The sequence below is a fragment of the Gallinula chloropus genome (genome assembly GCF_964237585.1).
Source record: "Gallinula chloropus genome assembly, chromosome: 4".
Lineage (NCBI taxonomy): Eukaryota > Metazoa > Chordata > Aves > Gruiformes > Rallidae > Gallinula > Gallinula chloropus.
In genome coordinates, this window is record NC_140088.1 from 77,918,766 (window position 1) to 77,944,505 (window position 25,740).

Consider the following 25,740-nt stretch of genomic DNA (forward strand, 5'->3'; position numbering starts at 1 on the left):
TACTGTGGTCCAGATCCCATAAAAATTGGTATGATTCTGTTCTTCACAGTTTATATCTTAGGCTCAGAAGATGTGGAAGGAAGAGAGGTTTGAGTGACTCCACATGTGCAAATTTACGGATGCCCAATTTTTAATATAAAACGGAGATTTGTATGGAAAAGGCATTTAAAACAAACCAGCCATGCTTGCTGAACTGTGCTGTCACTTGCTTTCCCCTGTTTATTTTTAATGGAAGTAAAACCGTTGATAGTTGGAAACGTACTCCTGACTTCCACTCTGAATTGCCTCAAGGACGGTTTATATTTGTTAAGGTACACATTTCATTTATATAACCCCTTCTGCTTCTGATGCTTATACACAGAAACGGGCGTAGGTGGCATCATGTCTTTCAACTTGCGCTTCGCCAAGCTGAACACTCCATGCTCTGTAGTATCTTCCTCAGTGATGGGCTGTCCCACTTCTTAACCAAATTGGCAACCTCTTTCTGCAGCCTCTCTAATTTGTAAAAATTGTTTTTTGAAGGTGAATGGTTGTAATTGTGCATAGGGATATAGGTGAAACTTTGCCTCTACAGAGTATTTATGTTAGAAATATGATATAACCCTGGGGATTATAGATTAGTTCTACAGCAGCATTTCCATCTGAAGTACAATATGCAACAGGTCTGCGTGTGCTTTTTATTTTAAATGAATTGTTTGTTTTGTTCTTTAATAGGCAAAGGTATGCAGGCCTTTCTTTAAAAGATTCTCCATCATTCCCCCAGGTTTTTTGAGCAGAAACTCTTGTAATTAATAAGAAAAGAAAGTTGCCTTTTCTACTGTTCAATTTCATGCTCTTTCAAAGGTTCAGCTTTGGAAGGGTTCAGGATCTGCATGCTCTGGCAGTGGTGCTGCATCCCAGAATTTCTGGGCTCCTAATTCACTTCTTTAGAGGAAGGAGCAGCTATGTTCAACACAGTGAATTCCTAGTATGTCCATGTGGCCATTCAGCAGTGGCTGGTTACCACTAAGCCATAACAGATGGTGGAGCCCATATAGGTCATCTTTGTTTATCCAGCTTCTGGGTGTAGTCTTTGCTGGAGTTGCCTGGTTTTTGGCATTGTTTAATACTTGGATGGCACTAAGAGGGCAGCTAGTCACTGCCTCGGTGTGTTCAAAATGCTGTACACACACACTGGAAATGTTAATGGAGGAGTGACCTGTAGGGAGGAATGGTTTATCACAGACACAGGCATCGCTTTGATGGCTTCCCAGAGGAGCTTGGAATGGACCAACGACATGGGGAATAACTGCAAGTACTGGCAGGAACCCAAAGCTCCGTAAGCTCTGTTTTGTGCCAGCAGATGGGATAAGAAGAACATGTGTGCAAGTGTGGTGCTTGGGTGTGGAGAAAGAAGGTAGTAGGACAGTAGAGTTTTCTTGGTGTGCCATCCTGATAACTGCCTGCAAAAAACTGATGAAACTCTGCTGAATCATTATTACGGGGACAGCTTATTAACACTGTTCAGAGTGGAAATAGCTCTCTAGGGCCAGGGACTGTCCAGGACGGAAACTGGAATAGCCTGCAGGAAGAAGGGGAGGCTTGTTCAATGTTAGTTCTTTTTTAATTACATGGTTGTAGAACTCCAGGAAGTGGTTTGAACTCTCCAGTCCTGATAATAATACAGGAATATCACTGAATTCACCTATCAAGAATACACTGTATTGTATGAGACATGTCTGATTGGTAGGGCACCTAAGGCAGAATAAGAAACTCTTCCCCTAAAAGTGGCTTTGGTTCTGTGGTTGCTAGGTGGCTGTTAGTGGCCTGTGCCAGATGTCCCATTGATGCTCTGTCTCTTGATGGATCAGTTATTTCCTACCTAGTTGCCTACTGTACTGGCCCCCAGCAAGAATCCTAGGTGTTCACCAGGAGAGTGGGGCTCCTTGCAGATCAGGTGGGCTAGGTTTTTAGGTTTATCATGAGAGGCCCCTGTCTCTAAAAAAAAATGTGAGAATTTAGCAAAACCAATAAGAATTTAATTCGTGTGGCTTCTATCAGTGTTTTCTGTTCAAATCATATAGGATTTATGGGTGCTGTGTGTATACAAGTATGTATGCATCTGTACCTTACAGTGAATAGAGGCACCAGGTAATGAAGTGGCAGCAGTGGTTCTGCTCTGCAGCACTTTTTCCCTCGTGCCATGTCTCCCCTTTTCAGTTTTCCTCTGCAAACATGGACTGCATAACTCAGCTCTCAGCTCTGATTCACAGGCAGTGATATTTACAGTGCAAATGCAGCGCTTGGACTGCTGGGAGATGCGGACGTGGTCCAGGATTTGTCTTGGAAACGCTGCTTCGGTGTTTTCTTCTCAGATGCTTTAGCTTCTCTTTATGGTTAACACAGCTGTCTTACCAATGTTGTAAGAGAGTAGGCATGACAGTTATGCATCTATTGTCTGCCTTAGACAAATGCAAACCCTTTTCCTTTTCTGAAGATAGCTTTACAAAGACACCCAAAATATCCCCACAGAAATCAGATCAACATCAGATACACCCCAATAACTTGACCCTGCTCTGTGCATGGTGCACTAGCTTCTTTCAGTTTGAAGATGATGCCAGTTTCCTGTGTAGACTTATATCCGGTCAAACAATTAAAAAAAAAGAGGAAAAATATGATTCAGCCAAGGTGGGTTTTTTAATAGGGGCGTGGGGTCTTAAACTGCTTTATGGTACAATGGCATTGAATAAGGGCCAAAAACTCCTTATTTAGGACCACAAAAGTGTTAGTGTTCTCAGGAACCACTGAGAAGCATCAAGGTTTATCTGACCTGAAAAGTGACCTCTGAAGTTGCTCTTTATATATAAACTTACTGCCTCGTTAAAACTCCCCCAGCAGTCATGGTGGGGAGAGGTTAGTCAGTAGTGCATGTTTTGGAATCGAATGGGATTTTTTTTTTTCCCTGCTCTCAAAATTTGATGAGGACAAAAGCATTTGTAAAAAAGAGAGTAGATGTCGGGGGTTTGTGTCCCCGGAGAGCTGTGTCACCGGGGAGGGCTGTGCTGGGGGCAGGGTTTGGGTCGCTGCTAACCACCTTTGCAGAGGTTACATCGCCCTCTTGTGTGAAGCCCCAGTCATTTTGGTATGAAACCTGATTGAGTCGGGAGTGCAGAGTGTGTTGGCTTCCTTCTGGCTGTGCTTTTGTAAAACTGAACCTTATGAAATGCCACACGTGTGGCAATCTCCTCTCTTTTCAGATGCACCTGCCTGTCCCAGGGAGATAAGAACTAGGGGTTTGGATAAAGCTTTCCTTTAAAAAGCTTTTCTTTTTTCTTTAAAAGCTTTTTTTCACAGTTCTGATTTTCATTATCAAATTATTGATTTTTTTTTTTTTGTAAGTCAGTTGCATTGACACCTTCAGAAACTTGAACCTGCAGATACCTCACTCAGATACTTAGTTCAGTATCGCAAGTGAAAGTGAGATGGGAGGGTGTCCACATCAGTCTTAAAAATCACTGGGTAATTTTGCTGTAATCAAGGCACTGATGGGATGACAGGTCTGTCAGTGTGATTTTTGTTTTGTTTTTATTTTAAAATCAAGATAACTGGCTGAGCAATTTGTGCAAGTAATTTCACAGTCCAGATTTCCAGATAGCTTTCAAGAACTACGGTTGGCTTTCTTGGTGCTGTTGCCCTGTTAGATTTATGAGTGCTTTACAAGCTGGCACAATCAATATAGACTTTTCCCTTTCCAATCAATAAAAAGGCAAAGCAAGTACTTTCTGTCCATTTTGGCATGAAACCTTCCTATCAGACCATGTCCAAGAAGCATTGTGTTCTTGGCCTAGCAACTGTATTTCAGTATCCAATCAGCAAAGAAAATATACAGAAAACAAGGAAAGAAGCCTTTATACTGTACAGAAAATGCTGTGATGAATACAGTTTATTGATATATTGAAGTTTATATGGATTGCTCATATTTGTGTGTATAAATAATCATGTATAATAATAGTTGATAAATAAATAGGTATTGATGGAGTTCCTGAGAATTGGTGATCAGCTGCTTACCTACTGTACAGAGTAATTGTATTTATTTTTAAAAAAACCCTACTTATGTTGCTGTGTCATGTGCATGCACATGGTGTGTGAAAGGGATTTATGTGACAACATCTTTTGAAGCAGTGTGCTCGATTTTCTTCACTTTTCTCTCTTACAGGCAGAAACTATGAATGCCAGTCTCTTACGTGTTCATCTTGAATGCAGTTTACCTGATGATGCATATCAGCAAGTTAAGGTAAGCTTTATTATAATTTCATATCTGAGTAATTTTGTTTTAATCCTAGCTTAGAGGGACACTTTCCAGAGCTCTAGAATTTTAGTAACAATGCAATTTCCAGTGTCTCAGTTTAAAGGGGAATAGTGCTTTTAGCTCTGCTTTTATAAAACTGTACCCTGTGGTATAAATTCAATGTGACATACATCATGCTGTAATCTTTAGGAAAGGGGAAGATGGAAAAAGACACCACCCTCATCCAAGCCCCCAAAAAAACCCAAACCAACCCAACAGGCTAAGTGTTTTAATGTGTAGGTGTTGTATAACTTAATGTGGAGTACAAAACCAATCATATTCTTGTAATTTCCTTTGTCCTGAAACATTTCCTAAGTTACTGGCTCAGGCTGACAAGAGCAGTGAGCCAAAGTGTGGGCTGAAGAGCCTTCCATATGGTGGCCTTGGCATTGGGCAGAGCTGAGGAGGGGTGAGCTTGTTAGTGGAAAAGAACCCTTCAGAAGCTCTGTGTGTTCAAGACAGTAGGTCTTCTCCTGGGTAGTGTCATTCAAATCTCCTCTTCCTCTCTATACAAATGTCCTAACACAGTAAATGGGTGCTGATTCACAGCAGCGATGGTACTTGATGATGGGGTGCTTTGTTGGGTCGGATACAGAAGTTCATGCTGTGGTCTGTGGCACCTTTCTTGATCATGAAGCGTGACAAGGCCCAGACTACGTGGCTGGTTTTCTCTACACGTTGGAGTGATCTTGTGCTGCTTTACTCCCGTGTTTGATTCTTGCGTTGCATTGGTGGATAAGGCCAGGCTGGAGATGCACCTGAGCATTTCAGATTGTGCATGGTGCAGCTGCCCACTGTTTGATGTGAGCTTCCCAAGGGCAAACCATCCCTATGCTGCAGTCTCCACAGTGGCCTCCTTTCCTGCTCCTGGCAGCCATTTCAAGTATGGAAGGTTTCTTTGATGCTGTGTGAGCGGTGAACTGGCATCCCATTCCCAGAGACGCTTCCCCACTCCCGCTGTCCTTCCTCATGGCACTTGAGATTAGCTGAAGGTGTTCTACTGCCACTTCACATGCCAGGTGGTGGAGGTTTTCTCCTCCTTCTCCTGAGCAAATTAGCCCTCTTGGAAGGGCTCCAAAGCCTGAATTTAGCAACCTCCATGGCATGATGCAGGACAAGTTTATGTTACTCAGTGTTGATTGTCTAGTTTTGGTTTGCTTCGTTGGCTTTAATTTTTGCAAAATGGTGTCTGTGTCTTTGTAGTTGCTAAGGCTGAGCTGTCGTAACAGTAGCCTCTACTTAGAGAGGAGAATAAGATCCTATTTGTATTTATCTGAAGTATTCTAGCCAGACGACAGTGTTTTCTACTAAGAATTGTACATGTATGTTTGTTTTTTTAAAATTACTTCAGTGAGAAATGGAGACAAAAAACACAGGATTTGGAAAAATTAACTATAAACAGACCAGTGAACATGAACTGTCTTCCTACCATTAAGACACATGCATCAGTCTGTTTATGGCACATTTTATTGAAGGCAGAGGATTTAACAAAGGAAACTGTTTTGCAGTCCCTGAGGTGAGACTGACTAAGACAGTTTATAAATTTGCATTCTTTCAAGGTTCAGTGTCCTTTTTAGTTGTTTTTCGTCTTTGTTTTTGCTGTGCTGTCTGTACCTGCACTGTCTTTGGTTTCTGCTGAGATTTTAGCAGAGGTCCTAATTGCTCCTGTTTTGCCAGCACTTTAGTACTGGAAACCCTGTCTGTTAGAAAATACCTTTGATTAACATATTAAGATGCCTTACTGTAATGAATTTTTCCCATTCCCTCCCCCACCACACACACCATGTTCCCTTGTCTCGCTCCAGAGTTGCTGTTTTCTGTCCGATGACCCAATGCTGCTAGAAATGAGCTTAACGGTAAGAATGGAAAATGCCCAACAAGATTTTGTGGAGCACAGACAATACTTACTGGAGAATCTTTTTGTAGTTTATGTAGCAATGGAAAAAACGAAGACCTCGGGTAAGTCCTGAATATGACTGTTAATTGTAATAGAACCTGGTTTTATACATAAGTTGTAATTTAATGTACTAAATGGAGTCAAATTCGGTGACAGCTAACTTTTGTGAATAAGGGAAGACAAATCACTTCAGTTAAACACAGCTTGTCAGCAGCTTTGTTGAGCGCAGAGTTACTGTAAGCACAGTCCTCTTTATAAAGGTAACAATGGCAAAGTTGTAAACTACATCTGTTTCATTCTTTAGTCCCCCATCCTTATGCATCTGCCTAAATAGTATGGAATATGTCATGGTCCTTCTATTTCTGCAACTGCATTTCTGGTTTCTCATTTATTACATTGACCATAATAGTACGATGAAGGCAGAGAGGTTTGTACAGTACTGGGGAAAGTGGCCATGTGGAAAGTAGGGTAATGAGATAATACAGATGTGTGCATCATTTGTTTTTGTAAGCTAGAATTCCACAGGCAAAACAAATCAACTTCTTGCAGTTTCTTTATGCTACATTTATTGGGTGAACAAGTCCTCCAAATCCAGGGGATTTAAAATTATTTATAGAGCTTTGCAGTCTGTTTGAATAGCCTTTTTATTATTACATTTCTGCCAGTTTTACTGTGATTGAAGGAGGAGAAGAAGGCAGAACTGCTTAAGAATCCAGATTAATATTTTTTAGTCTGCTAGTAGAAAAAGAACATGATCTTTTTGTCTTTTGAGAAGTTTTCAGTTCAAGATTTAGTCACAAAACAATATATCCTGTTTCCCCTGTGCCTGTTCTGTGATGTGACTTAACACAGAGCTGAAACTGAAATACCCACTGTACACTGAGTTTCCCTGACAGTGAGATGCTTTATTAACATGGAGTTGTGGATGAATGTTTATTCTGATGCTGGCAGAGAACTGTTCATGTCTGTCATGTCAAAGGTGCTCGCTGTTAACACATTTGATGGTTAAAGTACTAGAAGTATGCTTTTAAGGCTGTTTTCTATTAAATATAGCGTAGTTCTAAATCTCCATGATGTTAGAGTTTGGTCATATAAGACCTTTGGACTTGTGGCTGGGAAGTTCCATGTCTTGCTCTAACAGTACTGCTAGTGGCTTTACCATATTAAACAGCAGTGCTTGCTTGCATTCTGTTTGTATAACTAAATGAATAATGTGGATTTGAGGGAAATATTTACCAAAAGGGTAAATACGCTGTGTTAGCCTCAGCATACAGCATGTTGGTAGCACCTACAGCAGAACAGCAAATAGGCAAGGTCAGCCCAGGGGAACTAGCTGGCTGGAAAGAGGCTGGAAGAGGAGTATGTGCAGCATCCCTGCTCCTCTTTTTGTCCTCTAAATCTATATAGTGTCCTATGGACAGGAGCATAGCTTTGCCAGTGATGGAGGCTGATTACCCAATACAGCTGTACCACCTTATCAGCAGGTGAAAGATGAGTCATACCCATAACTCACTGATAAGGTGGTTCCTGTTTTAAGCCCAAAAGGTGTTAAGCACTGAATCCATCTTACCATTGTCTCCTGAGAATGCTTGCTGTTCAAAGCAGGCAAGTCAGGATCTTGCCTAGCTGTGTGCATAGACAGAACAGTTTTATTGGATTCTCTAGTGCTATTGATAGGCTATCCCTTAGACTTGGAAAGTTACAGCAGCATCGGCCATCCTTTTTTTTTCCTTCAGCTGTGCCTCCTGTCCCCCTGCCTGCAGGAAAGGGGGAAATTGTCCTCCATCTTAAATTTAGGAGACAGTGAGGGCAAGCATCAACAGGGAATCCTCCTTCAAGTTTGGGGCCCAAAATCTTGTTGAGTGGATTTTTACTTCTTTGTGAAACCATTGCCAGCTCAAGATGTGAATAGTTCCCCCTTTCTACAAGGGTAGCTGTCACACAGAGATTTTTAGAATTAAACTGGTATTGCTTCTCACATGAGCATCTGACAAAGAAAGAGTGCTTCCACACTTGGTGAACTTAAATCAATGTACATTCTTTTGGACAGGTGATTCCTCTGTAGATGTGTACATCATGCATTCTGGAAACAGCCTGGTGCACATACAGGTAATCATGGGCTGCTGGAAGTCATATTTTAGGGTGCTGAATTTGATTGGGGAATTAATTAGCCCACTGTCTTACTCTAGCAGATGAAGGAGTTTTGTTGATGGGAAATGTCACGCTTCTATATTTTTAAAATGTGCCCAAACATCTAACAGATCTTTTAGATGATAAATCGTAGTTCAGGGATGGATATGCGTTTTATAAGACCGAAGAGCGGTTAACTTGATTAAGTGTCCATGTGTTGTTTTAGAAGATGGCAGATACCTGCTTGCAAATTTGACAGGGAGATACTCTAATACAAGAGTTACAACAATGACAGTAGAACTGCTACAGGGATCATTGTGTCTTGTCTTCATGCAGGAAATACGGCAGTTGTCACAAAAAGACACGTCACCTGTGGAGTTTGAGCCAGTGCTGCTATCTTCATCATCGACTAACTTTACAAAAGTTGCTTCTATTTCTTGTAAAGGTACAGGATATGTATACTTCTAGTGCGATTAAACAGAGTCTGGTTATGAAAGGGTAGCTTTGAAAGGTCTCAGAATTAACTTGTCTGGACTTCTTTGAGGAGGAGGATGAATTCTTTCCACTAATTGTTTCCACCATTTTTGTGTGTATATGCTTCCCCTTCATGCTGATCGAAGGCTCTAAGCTATACAGATTTCAAAAAGGGGAGGAAAACATTTGCTGTAATGTTAGCTGATTTTACAATAAGCATAATTATTCAATATGCTTTTTCAACATACTTTTATAATTTGTGGTTATTTTTCCTGTTTCCAATGTATTTTCTAAAAGGCTGTTGTGCTTGGGTGGTCATTTTCTATGACACTTCTTGGCAGGATCATTGAAGAGGCTTGCCTGAGACCAGGCATGTTTGTGGAAGAGCAAAGATTAATATTTAAGCATTCCTGACTCCAGCCTGTTTCCTATTCTGGCCACTAGACTGCAGTGCATAGACTTTAAATATTTATGAAACAGGCTGCTTTCATAATGACATTGGGACTTGCTTTTCTTAGCAAAAAAGGGCAAATAAGAAGAAAGAAGGCGACTGTATGTTAAGTGATTCTGTTTTCAGAACAGTTTTTCATTTATTAAAAGGAGGCAGTGTGCACTGGTATGTAAGAATGGAGTGCCAAGGTCACACAGTTAAAATTGGTCAGGTTGCTCTTGCAGCCTTCTTGTGCGTGTGTCTTTTGAAAGTGCGCAGCTCTCATTCTCCTTAAAGCAGGGTTTGGAACCTCTGAAAATGATGGCATTAGCAATTAGATGTCTTGCTCACCTGTGTAAGAATTGGACTAGCAAGTGTTCCCCTTTGTAGTGTTCTTCCAAATCCTCGCATGAAAATCATGGTGGATGTGCTTTTGTTCAGGGTGATGTTGTATTCTCCATAAGTCTGTTCTTGTTCCAGCTGCATCCTGTGACAGGGGAAGTCCTTACGCTGACAAGAAGAAGAATAATCTATTTGAAGGCACTACAACACTAAAAGCCTGTCTTTCCTGTCCTGTGATGGAAGGGTAGGTTAATAGTGGATTTTTGTTTAACGTTGACTGATACTGTAAGAAGAGTATTGTACTCTAAGCAATCAGGGTAGCTTGCTTTGTCACTGAACGATTCCAAGGACAGTGAAAAGGTTTCTTCCTGCTGTTGCTGTGTCATTTGCCAAAACAGACGTGATATTTCAAGCAATAGTTCAGTATTTTTTCCAGGAAAAATTTGAGGAGCCTGTAAAAACATACAATTTATCAACTCATACTGTATAAATGTTGCTTAGAGTCTGTGGTAAGATTTCCACCTTGTTAATCCAATGCAGAAGCAGGATAGTTACAGAAAAAATTGTGAAGTCGTTTCTTCAGTCATCTTTTGGCAATGCATCCAAACTACCATATCATGAAGCAGTAGGCAGTGTCATCCTATAGCATAGCAAGAGGGTAGAATGATTACCTGCCTCCCTCTTCTACATTGCAAATTTTTACTTTGATAGTATTCCAAAGGAAATAATGTTATTCTTCTTTGAAGATCCCTTTGCAAGAATACTACAGTTTTCTTCTCTTATATGGACTGCTTATGTGTGCTGAAGGATAATTGCAGATGTATTTGGTTTTCTTCTCTATTTACTTGCAGCTATTTTGACATAGACCCTTCTGCAGCATTGTTTCATATAGAACCACATTATAATACTTCAGGATTTTGGTCCATATGGTTTACGAACAATTTTGACTTCAGTGTTGAACTGAATGAAGTCTTCATAGCCAGAGAAACAAAGAACATTTTAAAGGTAATCTTTCTTTCTGCTTCATGCAATGTTTTGTCTTTGATTAAAGGATGTCATCCTTTGACATACAAAAGAGATTCATTGAAGAATATGGTGTTCTCAGAGCAGGTTGAAATCAGTTAAAAATAAAGGTGTATGTGTGCCTGTAACCGCTAGGCCCTGAAGAGCAAACAGGCGCTGTTCACTGCCTGGCTTGGTTTTGTGTTGTTTTATTAGCGACTGTTCTTTCATTTGAGTTCCAGCTACAGATGCATCAGATTATAGACTGTGGCCCTGTTCTCAGCATTGTTGCACGTGTGTGCTCTGTAGGATTCGGTGTTTCTTCATAGGCTGTAGTGGCAGTCTTCAGTACGTAGATGAGCTTTGAAGTTTAGAAGGCGAAGCCAATAATTTACTTGTGCAATTGCTTGATTCAAGCCAGACAAATCTGGTTTATGAATAAGCACATGATGTAGGCATCTCATTGGCCTGTCGTATATTTACATAGGGGATTTACATATGTGCGCTGTATGGATCGGTTATGGGCACATATGTGTGTATGTAATAACAGCAAAAACACAAAGGAAGAGAAAGTTTACATTCTTTGAGGTACTGCTTGCACCAGAAATACTGTAGTGATTTTAATTCTCTTGTTGCTTGATCCTTTCTAGATTCTGAACTTTGCCGAACCTTTGACTCTACCTCCGGGCTGCTGGAATGTGTTTTCCTTGAAGCTCAGTGTGAAAGATGCTGTAACAAACCTGCTTTCTAGTATTTGTTTGGCCACAAACCTGGGAGTCATGTTTGAAATACCTCTGCAGATACATTCGACTGTCTCCAAGGTATTGTTTTCAGTTGTGTCGAACGATTGTTAGGCACCACAAACCAAACTGCAGCAGCCTCTTTCTTAGACCAGAAATCTGTCCCTTAGTCCTGAAAGAAAAACTCACAGTACTTCTCTGTGAAACCATTCTGTACCTTGAGAAATTAAGCTCCCAGAATTGATCAGCAATGGAATTACAGTTCTCTAGGCAACCCTGATTCGCTCTTTTGACTCATCCAAATTATGAATGGAGAAAGCAGAATTTGTTGTCTTCTTTTGTGACACAGTCAGTTCTAGTTTTTGGTTTGCTTTTTTCCTGCAGGGAGATCTTCGTTTTGAAGTGATTGCGAACTGTGATAGTCAGTGTTACTTGGGAAAGTCTGATTCAGGTAGGTTTGTCTTGTGTTTTGGTTTTTTTTTTAATGTATCTGACAGTAGTTATATTGTAGAGAATTCATGTAGTGAGACTTTTAACGAGAACATTGAAAACACTCATACAAGTACTTAGTTTCATGTCCTTTAAAACCATCCACTTTTCTGGGAGTATATAAATGGCTTTGAGTAACCTGTACAGAGTACACTGTGCAGTTCCATAGCACATGCTAAGCTACTGTTGTGTCTTGAACATTGTTTTGGACTTGATATTTAAGGCTCTCCTCCAAGTTCTCATTGGTGGTGTATTGCTCCTTGCTTTCTGCATATGCACATTCTCCACAGATACTGAGGTATGATAATGATAAAGCTGTCAGCTAGCTCAAAGTGATTAGGAAGTGTGCATAATCTGGGTCCAGATCCTGGGAAGTATTTGAGGAAAAACAAAAAACAAATGTTGACCAGTATCCTGCCTTTAGCAGGAGTTAAATTTGAAGCCCTTCTCTTTATTTATTTCTCACAGTAATAATTTCATAGATTTCTGCAAAAGACCACTTACCAGGCTTTGAAAACAGCATCCTTAATGCCGTATCATGCAAAAACAGAAAGAAGAGGACTCATTCTTTCTGGAACTGAAGAATCTGTCTCCAAATACTGTAATGCTAGGAGGTGTTTTAAGTACCTGGCTGGCACTTACCAAATACAGTGTTAGATTTTACATGAACATGGTAATACTGCAGGAAGAGCGTTGACTCTGACAGAAGCTGATCTAGAATAGTGGGGTTTTTTTTAATCTCTGCTCAGTAAGGAATTTCAGTAGGCAGCTGGGTACCACAGACCTTCAATCTTTGAGTGAGTGTTCTCTAGAATGTGTTTTCAAGATGATGCTTTCCTAAAATGTGCTTTTGTATGAGTATATGAAGAAGGCAGTAGTAGACTGTCGGATGTAAAAAGGAGAATTGAGGTGACAATAACACAAATAATCAGATTTTTACATATAGGTATTCTAACTTAGGATACCAGTATTTGTTAAAATATAAAGACTGATGCACAAGCCTGAAAATACTGACCTGAAGAATTCTAGATGGATTATTCTAGTTATCATCAATCTCAATTAGTTATTTTAAACGCTAAGGATTGTTAAAAAAAGTACATGCACTTTCAAAATAAGCCATTTTTGTTTACTTTCAAAATAAATTTGCTTTTTTAGCTCATTTCTGTTATGTGAAAATGCTTAGAATTGAGTCTTAACTTTCTAAAAGACGTTAATCTTTAGAGTGGTATAAAGCCTTGTAATTTTTCCTTAAGAAGAAAATTGAGAAAATTATCAGCACCTCAAAAAGAAAAGCTAAAATGAAAGCACCATTTCTGCTAAACTCTGGGATTTATTTTGCTCCCTGCTGTGCTTTGGTAATATAATTTTGTACCACTATGTAGAGAATAGTATATGGCCTTGATACTTTATTGCCATCAGTCGAGAGTTCTTTGTCAAGACTACTGATAACACGATGGCTTCTCAGTGGCATCCATTAGAAATAACAGTAAAAAGGGCTTAGTAGGGCCTGTGCCATACCTACACTCTTGTTTGCACTTTAGACTTACTGTGCTTTAGCAGATGTGTTTAAGCAAATCAGAAATGGACCATAAAATATATACCCTCACATAGGCTTGCACTGAAGGGAAAAAATGAGTTGCCTTTTTTATTTTTGTGTCAGGGCCCTTTGCAGATAATGCTTTCTTGTGTTGAGAAGTAGATTGATGGAAGAAGTAAATGTTATCTCTGTAAAATACAAAGAAATCTGTTATCATTTTAGCAAATCTGCTTTGGCAGAGGAGTGTCTCTCTGGACCGTTCTGTCTGGGACGTGGATTCTGAGCTTGCAAGTGAACTTTATGAAAGATGGCAAAAAATAAGACGTGGGGAAGCCTGCAGGTCTGTACAGAATCTGTTGAGGTTCTTAATTCAAGCCAGTACAGTGCTGTAAAAGAGAATATTTCTGTTCTGAAGTACTCTTAATTAGAACAAACATGTTTGGCCTTGTTGCACTTGTTAGTTGTCTTGAAGCACGTGAAGTTTCAGAGCACCCCAGACACCCCCAGCTGCTTTGAATTAGCTTCAAAGGTTTTTAGTCCCTGGCCTAATGGGTGCTGTGTATTGGGGATGTTGGGACAGAAGCAGTCACTGGGACTGAGTAATTTTTGTAGAGTTAGTACATCAGTGATGCCAGCCGCTTTCCAGATTAAGCATAAAACCACAGTTGTGTTGCAGGTAGACAAGTGCAGACTGAAGGGATGCACATAAGTTACACTGACTGTCTGCTACTAGGTTATTGCTTTATGGGCTTTATTTTGTGCAGGAAAGATCAGTTGGTGTAATTATAGCTCCTGGCAAATAGTCTTTTATTTTTCATTTCCATGTTTGAAAGAAAAATTAACAAAGCATTCTGATTTTGCCAACAAAGCAGGAGAAGTATTTTGGGATCAGCTCGCTTTATTCACCAGAAGAAGACTGAAGAGGAGTCCTTTGCCTTTTTCTTGCCACGGTTGACTACAGAACCTGGCCTGACGCTCAACTTCAGTGCCACAGCAGTTAAAAGTAGTATGGTGAGGATCCTGTCATTATGCTTTTTCTGAGTCAATGTATGTTTACCTTGTTTAAATAACAAAGTCTACAGATAGTGTTCAGTGATGCTTAGCGTTTCCATCCTACTTGTAGTTCCTTGTTTTGAGGACTAATTTAAGACACCAGAATTGTGTCCCTTTAACTGTTTGATAAGTTCTCTAGCTACCTCATTGTAATGTTTTAATACAAGGGCAGGAGTAGAGTGGTGTAGGTCTTAACTAAGAATTGCTTGTGGTTGTTAAAGCTTTCCTTGCATCATTGTATTAATCACATGCTTGTGGTAAAAAAATTGAACAAGGGACTGGGATAGGATGTGCTGTCATTAATGATGTATGTGGTTATGGGAAGGCCTTCCTCATGCCACTGCCTTATGTAACAGAAGTGTGTAAAACATCTGTGAAAGATGCAACCCTTGAGATCAGCAGAGCAATGTGTCTTCCAGCCACACTGACAGCTGTTTCTTTCTTGTTTGTCAGATTTAGGTCACTACTAACCTAACTTGGGCCAGAAGCAGTCATAATTGAGACAGTTTTCATATGCCCATATTGTGAATTACCTTCATATTCCATTTATGCCATTTAATTGTCAGTCATTATAGTAGTAACATGCGTAACCAGCTTGCACTCAGACCTGTAAGAAAGGATGGCACCTCACTAACTTCACCTTCTTCTGTGGAAGAGCTTTGTTCATGTCTGACTGCATTAAATTAGAATCCAAAAGAAAAGGTTGTTGAGGGGTGGGGGAGGTCTGTGTTTTTGCATGTGTGGTTCTCCATGCACTTTTAGCTGTTTTTGCAAATGATGGTAGTGCAGTGACATGTCATGCTCTTCCATGCGGGTTTGTGCACATACGATTACATTGTATTAAGAGGGGAGCCAGGTTGAAGTCCCTTAAAAATGCAGATCATATTACCAGTGTTGAATTATTTTACCTTCCAGGTCCCAAGTATATAGTTTTTAACTTTTTCTTTTCCCCTCCAAACTATTTAGGTAAAATATTTCGTACTCAGAAACCCTTCATCCTTCCCAGTTACGTTGCAGCTTCTGCCTCTTTCTTACTACCCTGATCCCCACGCTTCACTGAGTCTGCTCAACAAATGGTAATAACTATCTCAGGATACTGTTTTCCCTTTTAAAACATCTATTTGCCATGCCTTATGATTGTTGCTTATTGTTTATTTTAATTTTTTTTTAAGTGAAACTTAGGTGGGGACAGTGTTCTGACCCATTTTGGAAGATGTAATCATGTTCAGAGCAGCTCCCTGTATGATGCATAACTTTGTAATGTACCTGATCATTGATAAAACCAAATTGAGCATGTTTTCAGCAAGCTTATGTCTGCCAGACTAAGCTATAATTGGTCATCTTTTAAGATCTGAGGCTTGGTGCCAGCTTGTGCAGCCTGCCCAGGTGAGAGGAACAGCTTGCAGAATTGGGGGTGTGCATCTCTCTGCAAGGCTGATTGGGAAGTATGCAGATTCTGGAGACTGCTACCAGGTGCAGGAAGGTAATTGAATCTTTCCACGGAAAAAGTTTTCTTCTTAGCTTTTTCTTAGGTTAAAAACCTTGCCTGAAGAAGAGGCAACGAGAGCCAGGAAGAAAACATCAGGTTCAGAGCCAGAAACCCCACTGCAAATGTTTAGGGTCAGCTAGGCAAATGCTTCTACGTTGTTTTGAGCTTTCTGTTTTAGGACTGTGAAGGTTACATCAACAGTATAAAGGGGCACAGTGAGGTGGCCCAAAGTTCACTGAAATAAGCCCTGGCTGTCACACTTCACTTTGATGTAGTTGGTAGGAATATTTGCTTGGTTGGAGCCAGTGGGACTACTCATGCTTGTCTAACTCGCTTATTTGGGGTCCAAATCCCGGTGTAATTGCTTTCTTAATCTCATTTCTTCACATATGTATGTGTATGTGCATATATATGTGTGTGTGTGTGTATGTGTATATGCATACATGCACATTAATAACTACATCTGTTTGCATACTAAATATAATTTCCACATAGACTATTTCTAGTGGTTTGAAATTACATTTTCTCTGTATTTGCACACTTCTGTTTCTGCAGGTCTTCCACATTTACCAGAAATCACGTCCACTAACTGATTCTTTTTAGGCAAATGTCATAGGAGGTTGTGATAAGTGAATTTCCAAATCAATGGCTGGAGGCCCATTAGTCCTCTATAATCTGAATTGTACCTATTTGTTTTCTTATGCCTGTTTCAAATGTCTTAATGTCAAATGCTTATCATTTGCTCTCAAGCAAGTAATCAACTGCTGTAGGCTAATTCAGTGTGCAGAGTATGTGAAAGAAAATTTGTCCCAAATAGGTCATGAGCAGAAAAAGGAATATTTGAGAAAATTAATGAGACTTGATGATAATTATTTCTTAACAGTAATGTGGGCAGAAAAAGCTTTGGGGCATTTGTATGGCTTAGAAATCGTGTTTCTTGATTGTGGTCTTTTGCAACATTGTATGTGGAGAGATCTGAAATGCCCATCCATTGGTCTGTTGTCCAAATGTGTGGGATCCACATAAAACTGATTTGTAGTATATTCTGTTAAAATGCAGACCCGCGTTTCCACTGTGTTTCACATCTGCCAAAACACCAGTGTAAAAGTAGTCCTTATTTAAGAATAAAGTGTCAGCATGTAAAAATAAGTCAATGTTGTTCTGACAGACTGGGTTTGAAGTGCTTAATTTCTTGTTTTGGTTTATTTAGGTTCGGCATAAATGTGCAAGCTATTAATTTCACAACCACTGAATTCAGACTTGTGGATGAATGTTCTCACAGGGTAAGATGTCTAATCTTGAGAGAAGTGGTCTGACACAGTAGAAAAAGCTTTTTCTAGCTACGGTATATCTGAGTTGTTCCCAAATGCTACTTAAACCAATTGAAGAGTGTTTTCTTAATTCTTTGTCAGGCTTCTATCTTTGCAGTTAACTGTTTTCAGTTTGTGTTGAGGAGGCCTCTGTTTGCATTCTGTGCTAGGCTTACCTTTAGCTCCAGGCTGACCACCAGGCTTTTGAGCTGGTAGTGTCAGAAGAGGGAATTACTGTCCAGTGGTTCAAGGGAAAAGGCTGGATTTCTATGCTTCACCTCAGTCACACTGCAATCTAAATTTCAGATTGGAACCTTGTGATGCTGTTCTTTGGTTCCCACTGCCTCACTTCTAACACAAGTGTGGTAGCATTTGACTCTGCCACACCAGTGCTGAGCTGTGGTTATACCCTGTGTCATGAATGACAAACAGAGGATATGCTGCGTCAGGGATGTTGGCATATTCTGATGAACAGAGTACTGCCCGGGGTACCCAGAGAATTTTGTATTAAACTTCTATTTGTGCAGAGGCCTGGAACTGACATCTTGCTGTTTGGGCATGCTGCAAGCAACATCTTTAAGGTCTTGTTTAGATACATGTGCTTTAAGACCTTAACATAGAGCACATATACTTTAAGAGCTTAACAAAATAGTAGTACCTTATAAAAAGAAGAGATTGTTTGCTATGCTAATCAAAGCTGACCTTTCCTTTCTGACAAGAGTTGTAAGAGTTGTATTGAAAAAGAGTAAATGGCAGTTGGTAAATTTGAGCCTGCAGGCACACACTGAAAAAGACAAGGTAGTTCCACTTGTACATGGGTACAGTCCCATACACCATACTCTTGACCAAATGGAAAAAGAGCCATAGGTCTTTACATCAGTGTGTCTAATAGCAGGTTTCCATTAGAGGTTTGAAGAGCTAGGGCGTATATGTAGGGTTTAATAGGTATTCAGCACAGATATTGGCTTGTTAACTGAATCAGTAGTTGTTCATATTTACATTTTTTGATTAGTTATAAGCTCCCCAGTCGCTTTATGGACATGGGTAATGAATTCTTAGGTTTGCATGTTTGCATCTGAGAGCACGTGTATCTTTCTCTATAGGGAGTGACAGGGTGATCTGCACATGCCATTCGTGGTCAGCTGTTAAATGCTGACCGTATAGAAATGTTATTTCTTATAAAATAGACTTAAGGAAAAAAAAACCCGACACTTCTGGATTGGGAAATATTAGAAAAACTATTAGTACAACAGCCATGAATTGCAAAGCAACCAAACAAAAGTCCATTTTGTAATGTTTGCTGTTGTTTTGACTGCTATAGGTTTCTGATCACCCCTTTCAAAGAGGACACCCCTAACAGAAAGTTTTAGGGCCATTTTCAGTTTTTTTAACGGGAAAAAGAATAAACAGCAGAATTGAAAAGAAAAAAAAAAACACCCCAAAAATTTACATTTTTTTCAGACTCAGTGAACTTCTGGTAGTTCTGGCCTTCAATTAATATGGTAGAGAGTTCACTTTGGCTTATTTCCAGTGACTGAAATGATCAACATATTTGCCAACAGTTCCTTTCTCACTCAAATCAAGTTGCAAGTCTCATTCTGAGGGTATAATGGTTGCCACATTTCCCTGTGCAATCAGCATCCTGTCAGTTCTTGTGTTGTGAAGTGTTTCAGGATTCCTTGACTATGAAAGACACTACATAATTTTTTTTCCGTCTGAGCAAATAAATGCTGGTTTAAAAAAATGAAGTAATACATTCTGCTTAATAATTGCAGTAATACGAACTTCTGCTCAAATAAACAACCTTATCTGATGTTTTTTGTTGTCAGATTGAAAGACTTTTGTATAACAAGTTAATTAGCAGTTACTGCATCTTGCCAAAAATATCTTTTGTGGTGCTAAATAAAGTTGTAGTGCTTTCTTCATTGATCTTTAAACACATGTGTTTTCCGTGAATAAGCGCATTTTTGTTTAACAGAATGCACATCAGGAGGATCTCATCAACAAGAAATGCAGTTCTGAGCTGCTTTGGTTAAATTTACAGCCCTTGGAAACCAGAAAAGTTGGTGTAATTTTTACACCAGTTGACTACAGAAGAGTAGCATCCCTTATTTTAATCAGGTAAGCTGAGTTTTTGTTGAGAGAGAATGAAACAACTCAATGTCACAATGAATTTGTGAAATCTTGGACCAAAGATAAATGGTCTAAATTTGGAAGTGTAATAAAAATTGTTTTAGGGGCCTTTTGCCTCAGTCATTAAAAAAGAGCCCTTTTTTTCTTGATATGTGATCAGTGGGTTTTAAAATGCATATGAACGTACTAAGACAATTTGAAGTTGCGAGCGCAACACGTTGGGTGGCTTTTTCAGCTTTGTAATCATAGACTTTAAGTATCCACTAAGTCTGATGTGTAGCTGCACATTGGTCATCCCTGGAGAAAAAAAAAAATGTTTCTGGAAGAAGCAACCATTGTTACCAGTGGCAGTGGTCACACATCTTGTTCCATCACTGTGTGGAAATCACTGGTGACTGGGTCTGGAGTGATCCTGCCTGTACCGATCAGAACAGTGATTCTGCTATGAAAACACTGTTATCTTGGACTGGCACCTAAATAGCAAACCTGTGATTTTGCAAACTTCATTTGTGTTTTAGTGGTTGATTGCTTGGGTTTTTTATGTTATGGTAGAAACAACTTGACTGTTCTGGACGTGGTCAGTGTAGAAGGCTTTGGAGCCAAGGAAATACTTAAAGTGGGTGGAAGACTACCCGGCGCAGGAGGATCTCTTCGATTCAAGGTGCCAGAAGCTACGCTAATGGACTGCAGACGACGTGAGTAAGAAGAAACAGGTCTCTGATTTTGTAACTGGCTGCGTTACTCCATAGTGGTACAGATATGGCACAGTATCATTCAGGAAACAGAACTTTGAAATAGAAAAAGCCAAAGAGCTTGGCCATGAGAGGTATAGGTTCTGTTTTCTCAAAACACTGACAGGATAGTTACAGGTTCTAGAAATACATGACCACAGAACAGTCTGTATTAAAATGTTGTCCGCTTCTGAATTTTTTATTAGATTAAAAGTAAGAACAGAAATTTATTTATAAATGTGAGAGAATAATTTTTAAGCACTGTAAAGTAATTTTTCTTTGTTCTTTTTTTTCCTTTAAGAACTGAAAGACAGCAAGCAAATTCTATCCATTACGAAGAACTTCAAAGTAGAGAATATTGGGCCTCTTCCTATAACAATTTCATCAATGAAAATAAATGGTTACAGTTGCCAAGGATATGGATTTGAAGTGTTAGACTGTCAGGAATTTTTCCTGGCTCAGAACTCATCACGAGAGATCAGCATTGTGTAAGCACTGACAAATTTGCTGACAAATTAACTTAAATGGAAATTTGAAATAATTGTTTTCAGTAACAGACACTCCAATAAGCACACCCACACTCAAAATTTGGTGAGCTTTGAATATAAATTTCATATGCATTTACCCTTTTCAGTAAGGGTAATAATAACAAATCAATAACGTCATAATGTTTCTTTATAAGACTCCTGTTATTTTTAAAAAGCAGCATACATGCTTTTATCAGTGCATTATGAAGTAATAAAGTGAAAGAGTTGTCACAATGTAAGAGTAAGAAATGTGCCACTGGCTTTTTTAATTGTTATTCTCTGTCTTGTCCCAAGTAGTCTGACCACAATCCAGTCATATTTTCCTAACATAGTCTAAAACTCATGAATTTTTAAATCCTGTTAAACAACTTATGACTTAATTGTAAGTAGAGTTAATATTACTGTATTACAGTAACTACTGTTTCGTATACTATACAACTCTACTGATTGGAAAGGCAAGTCATACCTTCTGGCAGTCAAAAAGGACAATGGAGTGGGTCAGGAAAATCAGTTTTCTTCTGCTCTCCCTACTTTTCCAGCCTTCTTCTACACTTAACTCTAGCACGTGGCCCTGTTTGACATAATGCTGCCTCATTGTTTTGGTTAACATGAGTTGGTCGCACACCTCCTTGAGGGAAGGAAAACACCTCACAAGTCACAGTAATGAGAGTGTTATTAAGAGTTAATTTTTTTTTGTATCAGTGTGGCTTCAGAAAAATGGAATTCAACCCAATAATGAAAAAATAACACCCACTCTGTCTGCTTTCCTGACAGATTCACTCCTGACTTTACATCTTCGTGGGTAATCCGGGAGCTTACGCTGGTGACTGCTGCTGATCTGGAGTTCCACTTCACGCTCAATGTGACTCTTCCTCATCATCTGTTACCACTGTGTGCAGATGTGGTGCCTGGACCCAGCTGGGAAGAGTCTTTCTGGAGGCTCACTGTCCTTTTTGTAAGGTAATGCTTTCAGAGCTCCTGCACCTGTTTGAAACAGACCCACCAGTGAAAAATCAGCAGGTGCTTTTGGATTGTGTGAGATTTTCCATCGTGATACGGCCTAAATCTCTACTCCATCTGTCTCCTCAGAGTCCTGCCAGCTAGCTGTGGCAGCTTAGGTGTGATGCAGTAGCTGGCAATGGAGTTGTCAGGCACTTCTTGCTGCTCTACCTGGTAAACTTTCACATTAAGGCTGCAGGGAGAAAGGGCTGGGATACCCCCACAGGAATACCCAGTGGAGATTCCCCTTGTTAAGAATATTTATTCCTCCTGCAGTAGAGATGCACGTGTAAAATACTAGTATCTGCATGCCATAAACAGAATTGAGCAGTGTTCAGAATCTTCAAGTATTTCTGGAAAATGAACATGGATTTTATGTTTAGTTTCAGACAGCCAAGCAAGGACCTGCTTTTTTCCTTCCACTTCTTTTCTCCTGTCACTTGTTAAAAAATACTTGTGCTTACTGTTAGCTTTTGGTAGGCATACTGCTAAACAGGCTACCCAGCTTGTGGTAGCTGACTCATATGCTTACATGTAGTAAACAGCTCTTAAGAGGACTGTACCATTGTGCAGCAATTAAGGGTTCTGCTCCTATGCACGTTCTTTTTGTCTTTACTAACCTTTCACACTGTGTGGTGTGAAGAATGTGTTTGTCACAGATGATGTCCAGTGCTTTCATCACACCAACCCTGAATTCCTGCAGTCATTGCTAACAAGCAATGAATGTGAATGTCATAGTGATATGTAAGCATGTGGTGCATACCAAACTGGGGTCCTGATGCACACTGTGGTTCTTGTGCTGCTGTTTTGATGCTGAAAACAGCACAAATAAAGCAACAATAATGACCTCATAACATGGTTCTAGATGCAACAGGAGGAGACTACAAGGATCTGAAAAGTCAGGAATTTCTCATTCTGTTTTCCTGCTGACAAAATATATGCTGTATGATTAAGAAGGTAGTTTGAGGAATTATGAAGGTTTTCATTCTAATTTATTTACAATTGGTGCAGTCAATTCACCAGAGAGAAAGAAAGGCTTTTTTGCAACTTCAGTTTTTGTTCAGAAGTGTGGTGGCTTTTGTAGCCATTTTATGCCAGCATTTTCTCTAGAAAAGAATGAAACAGTATTAAATATCAAAATAATGCCTTAACTATCATAAATTAAAGATATTCAGAAGATTGATAGGTACCATGCTGTGATGTTGCTGTTGTGTTGTGGCGAGACTTACTTTCAACTGATCTTCAAATCCTTTTTGAATGTATTTTTCTCTTTGTTAGATTTTTTTGTTCCTTTGTAAATCTCATGGATGAGTTATTTTATTGAAAGAATAACTAGCATGAGCTATGAGGGAAAGACAACCATTACTACTGTTGCTTCCTTTAATCTGTATTTGGAATTTACTAACAACATATTTGTTAGCTCCTTGTTAGAAGCTTTTTAACTCTTTCACTGAACATTCCTGAAAATTGTAAGCACCAGTAACTGTTGTCTTCTTTGGCAGTTTATCCCTGCTTGGAGTGATTCTGATAGCCTTCCAGCAAGCCCAGTATATTCTAGCAGAGTTCATGAAATCAAGACAGCGGCCAAATCCTAGTTCTTCACCTCAGCAGAACAGCAACTCTGTTGATGTAATCAGCTCTGATACCTACAAGTAAGAATACTTTTTTCTTCTTTTGAATTGGTGGGTTTTGTGTGTCGTTTATTGTGGAGTGATGCTTTTTCTCTGCTTGTGTTTTGATATTGCTGTGGGCAGGTTTAGAGAAGATAATGGTTCCAGGCAACCTCTTTCAGAGAGCTTTCATTGTCATGGTGTATATTCATCTCCACAAAAGAGAAATGGAAGAGCTCAGTGGTTTATTAATCTTGTATGTTGTCAGTAGTACAGAGGGTTAAAATTGTGTGATGGGGGTAAGGGATACACCACGTACAGCAGCCGTGGAAAGAATGGAAAATGCATTGAAGGCCCTCAGATCTGAGCCTCTTGGGTGGTCAGTTGGGAACTCAATGAAGCACATAAGTGTGTTTGAAGTCTGAGCACGTACTTAAGAGTCTTGCTCAATTCCCACTGATATCAGAATGTGCTTAACTGGTATAATAAAATGAAGACCAAATGCAGTTTCATGTCTTGTGAATATGCCCCCTCTTTCTTGCTGTAGAAAAATATCCTAGAAAACAATTCATGATGGCTTTGCAGATTAAAACAAAACTGAAATAATTTCTTTTTCTCCAGGGGAAGCTGTAAGACATTTATGGATTCCTATAGTTCTTCAGATAAAGGTAAAGGGAAGGGCTTCCTGTCTGTAGGCACTTCTTCCAGCCGGAGTCAGAATGCAGCAAAGAGAAGCCCTGCAACCTACAGCCACTCTCAGAAGAAACACAAATGTTCAGTTTACTACAGTAAGCAGAAACCAAACACAGCAGCTGGCAGTGCCATTGCAACTACTGATGAGAAGCAAAATCAGATTGTGGAGAACCAAATCTCAGCACCAAAAGAGGACATTTGCACTGACGTTGTCAGTGAGAACTGGGTAACTCTAAAATATGCAAGTGGCATAAATGTTAACAAGAATTTAAGTATTCCAGAAAACTTTCTGGGTAAAGAAGAAAGTGCACTGAAAAATACAGTTCTCAATAAAAGTACTTCTTCAGAGTGTGATCTGAAGGAAGATCTTCAAACATGTATGTTTCCTAAGGAAACTAACCTTAAAACTTCAGAAAGTCTCGTCGAGCTCAAAGAACAGGAGTTCTGTCCTGTGAAGATGTCCAAGAAACTACCTGAAAGTCACTTGTCAAGAAATTCACCTCAACAACAGCCAGAACTGCAAGAAATTTCTAGGAAAAATAGTGGTAAATTTTTTTGTTGTTTTTCCCCATTTCTGTCAGTTGGAATTATTGGGTGAAATCTACTGTTAAGTTCACAGTGATCAGGGTTTTGTCTTTGCATGGGGCAAGGAGAGGAGATGTGGTATTTCATATGTGCTCACTATGACCTATCTGTTTACATTCCTAAGGAAATAGCTTGCATTAAAAGTTATTTCATAAATCATAGATTTGCCTTGGTTTACAGATTCCAAGCTTGTGCTGTAGCATTCTAATGGTTAAAATAATTGATGGCATAGATCTGCTTATAAAAATCAAATTGCCCTTGTCAAATATTCAGAAACATCCCAGTTTGCAATTTTCAGTGCCAGCAAGCATGTTCAGTACTGGTTATTCAGAACTCCTTTGGTAAAACCACCTAAAATAACAAAAGCTGACATCAGACTGTTGTGAAACTGTATTTAGTAGGAGTCTCCAGATAAACATTTCTGTTAGTAACTTCCTAGCTGTACTTGTTTGAGTGAATGAGCGAGCCATGGCAGAGGAATTTCAGGCCCTGCTGTAGTATGTAGCTGTTACCCTGGGCCAGTGGCTTCCTGTTGTGCTGTTACCTGTTGAGATACAGCAGGTACACGTGTGCAGGCTCAGGTGGAGGCAGGATAACTTCACATGTACTCACAAAGCCCTTTGAATTTCTTCATGTGCTCATAAACTGCAGTGTGGTGTTCTTTGTGTTGAATTAGGAAATCAGCCTGGGGAGGGGGGAAATCAGTAATTATGTCTTAACTGTAGTTACGTGCACAGGAAAGTAATTTTGAGTACAGGCTGTGGAAATCATGGTTATATATAAACCAGTTGGGAGATATTAGACTGATTTTCATTGACAAAGCTTCCACCTTGAGAGTGTTTCAGAAGTACTGACAGTTACTTGGATTCAGTGGTAAAGCACAACAGGTAATCTGCTGCATCGTCTGTTAGCAGTTGTGGGTTTCTGCTGTGTCAGTATTTCTGTGCTTCACAATGTTCAGTGGGAGAAATGAAGTCTAACAAGTACCATGTTGCAGTGTTTTTATTTTGATTATAGTTACAGACCTGGTTTTGTGTGAACAGAGAGTCTTCCAAGGCCTCAAGAACTCCATGTTTGTACACTGGAGAGCAACGGAGCATTTTTTAAGCCTCCCTTACCTGCTGTCTGTCTCCCCTGGTGTTTCATTGATGGGGACTCTGTGTCCAGTCATTGTGACTGCCTGCTCCAGGGAGGAGAGGATGGCTGACTTAAACCAAAGATGTTGTAGTTTGCTGGTAGATA

General features: G+C 39.6%; 1 protein-coding gene across 1 annotated transcript in view; it reads left to right on the top strand.

Moving 5' to 3' along the window:
- TMEM131L (transmembrane 131 like) overlaps nt 1-25,740 on the top strand; it is a gene marked incomplete at its 5' end in the record, with an annotated part of 79,231 nt that overhangs the window by 40,044 nt on the left and 13,447 nt on the right. The window contains 18 exons of the mRNA XM_084264164.1: nt 4,196-4,273; nt 6,133-6,286; nt 8,275-8,333; nt 8,691-8,799; nt 9,739-9,844; nt 10,452-10,605; nt 11,253-11,423; nt 11,727-11,793; nt 13,591-13,708; nt 14,241-14,379; nt 15,388-15,497; nt 17,121-17,193; nt 19,199-19,341; nt 19,906-20,048; nt 20,386-20,572; nt 21,386-21,571; nt 23,113-23,262; nt 23,842-24,458. Of these exons, the coding sequence (XP_084120290.1) occupies nt 4,196-4,273; nt 6,133-6,286; nt 8,275-8,333; nt 8,691-8,799; nt 9,739-9,844; nt 10,452-10,605; nt 11,253-11,423; nt 11,727-11,793; nt 13,591-13,708; nt 14,241-14,379; nt 15,388-15,497; nt 17,121-17,193; nt 19,199-19,341; nt 19,906-20,048; nt 20,386-20,572; nt 21,386-21,571; nt 23,113-23,262; nt 23,842-24,458 (2,764 nt within the window). The remainder of the gene's footprint in view (nt 1-4,195; nt 4,274-6,132; nt 6,287-8,274; nt 8,334-8,690; nt 8,800-9,738; nt 9,845-10,451; nt 10,606-11,252; nt 11,424-11,726; nt 11,794-13,590; nt 13,709-14,240; nt 14,380-15,387; nt 15,498-17,120; nt 17,194-19,198; nt 19,342-19,905; nt 20,049-20,385; nt 20,573-21,385; nt 21,572-23,112; nt 23,263-23,841; nt 24,459-25,740) is intronic.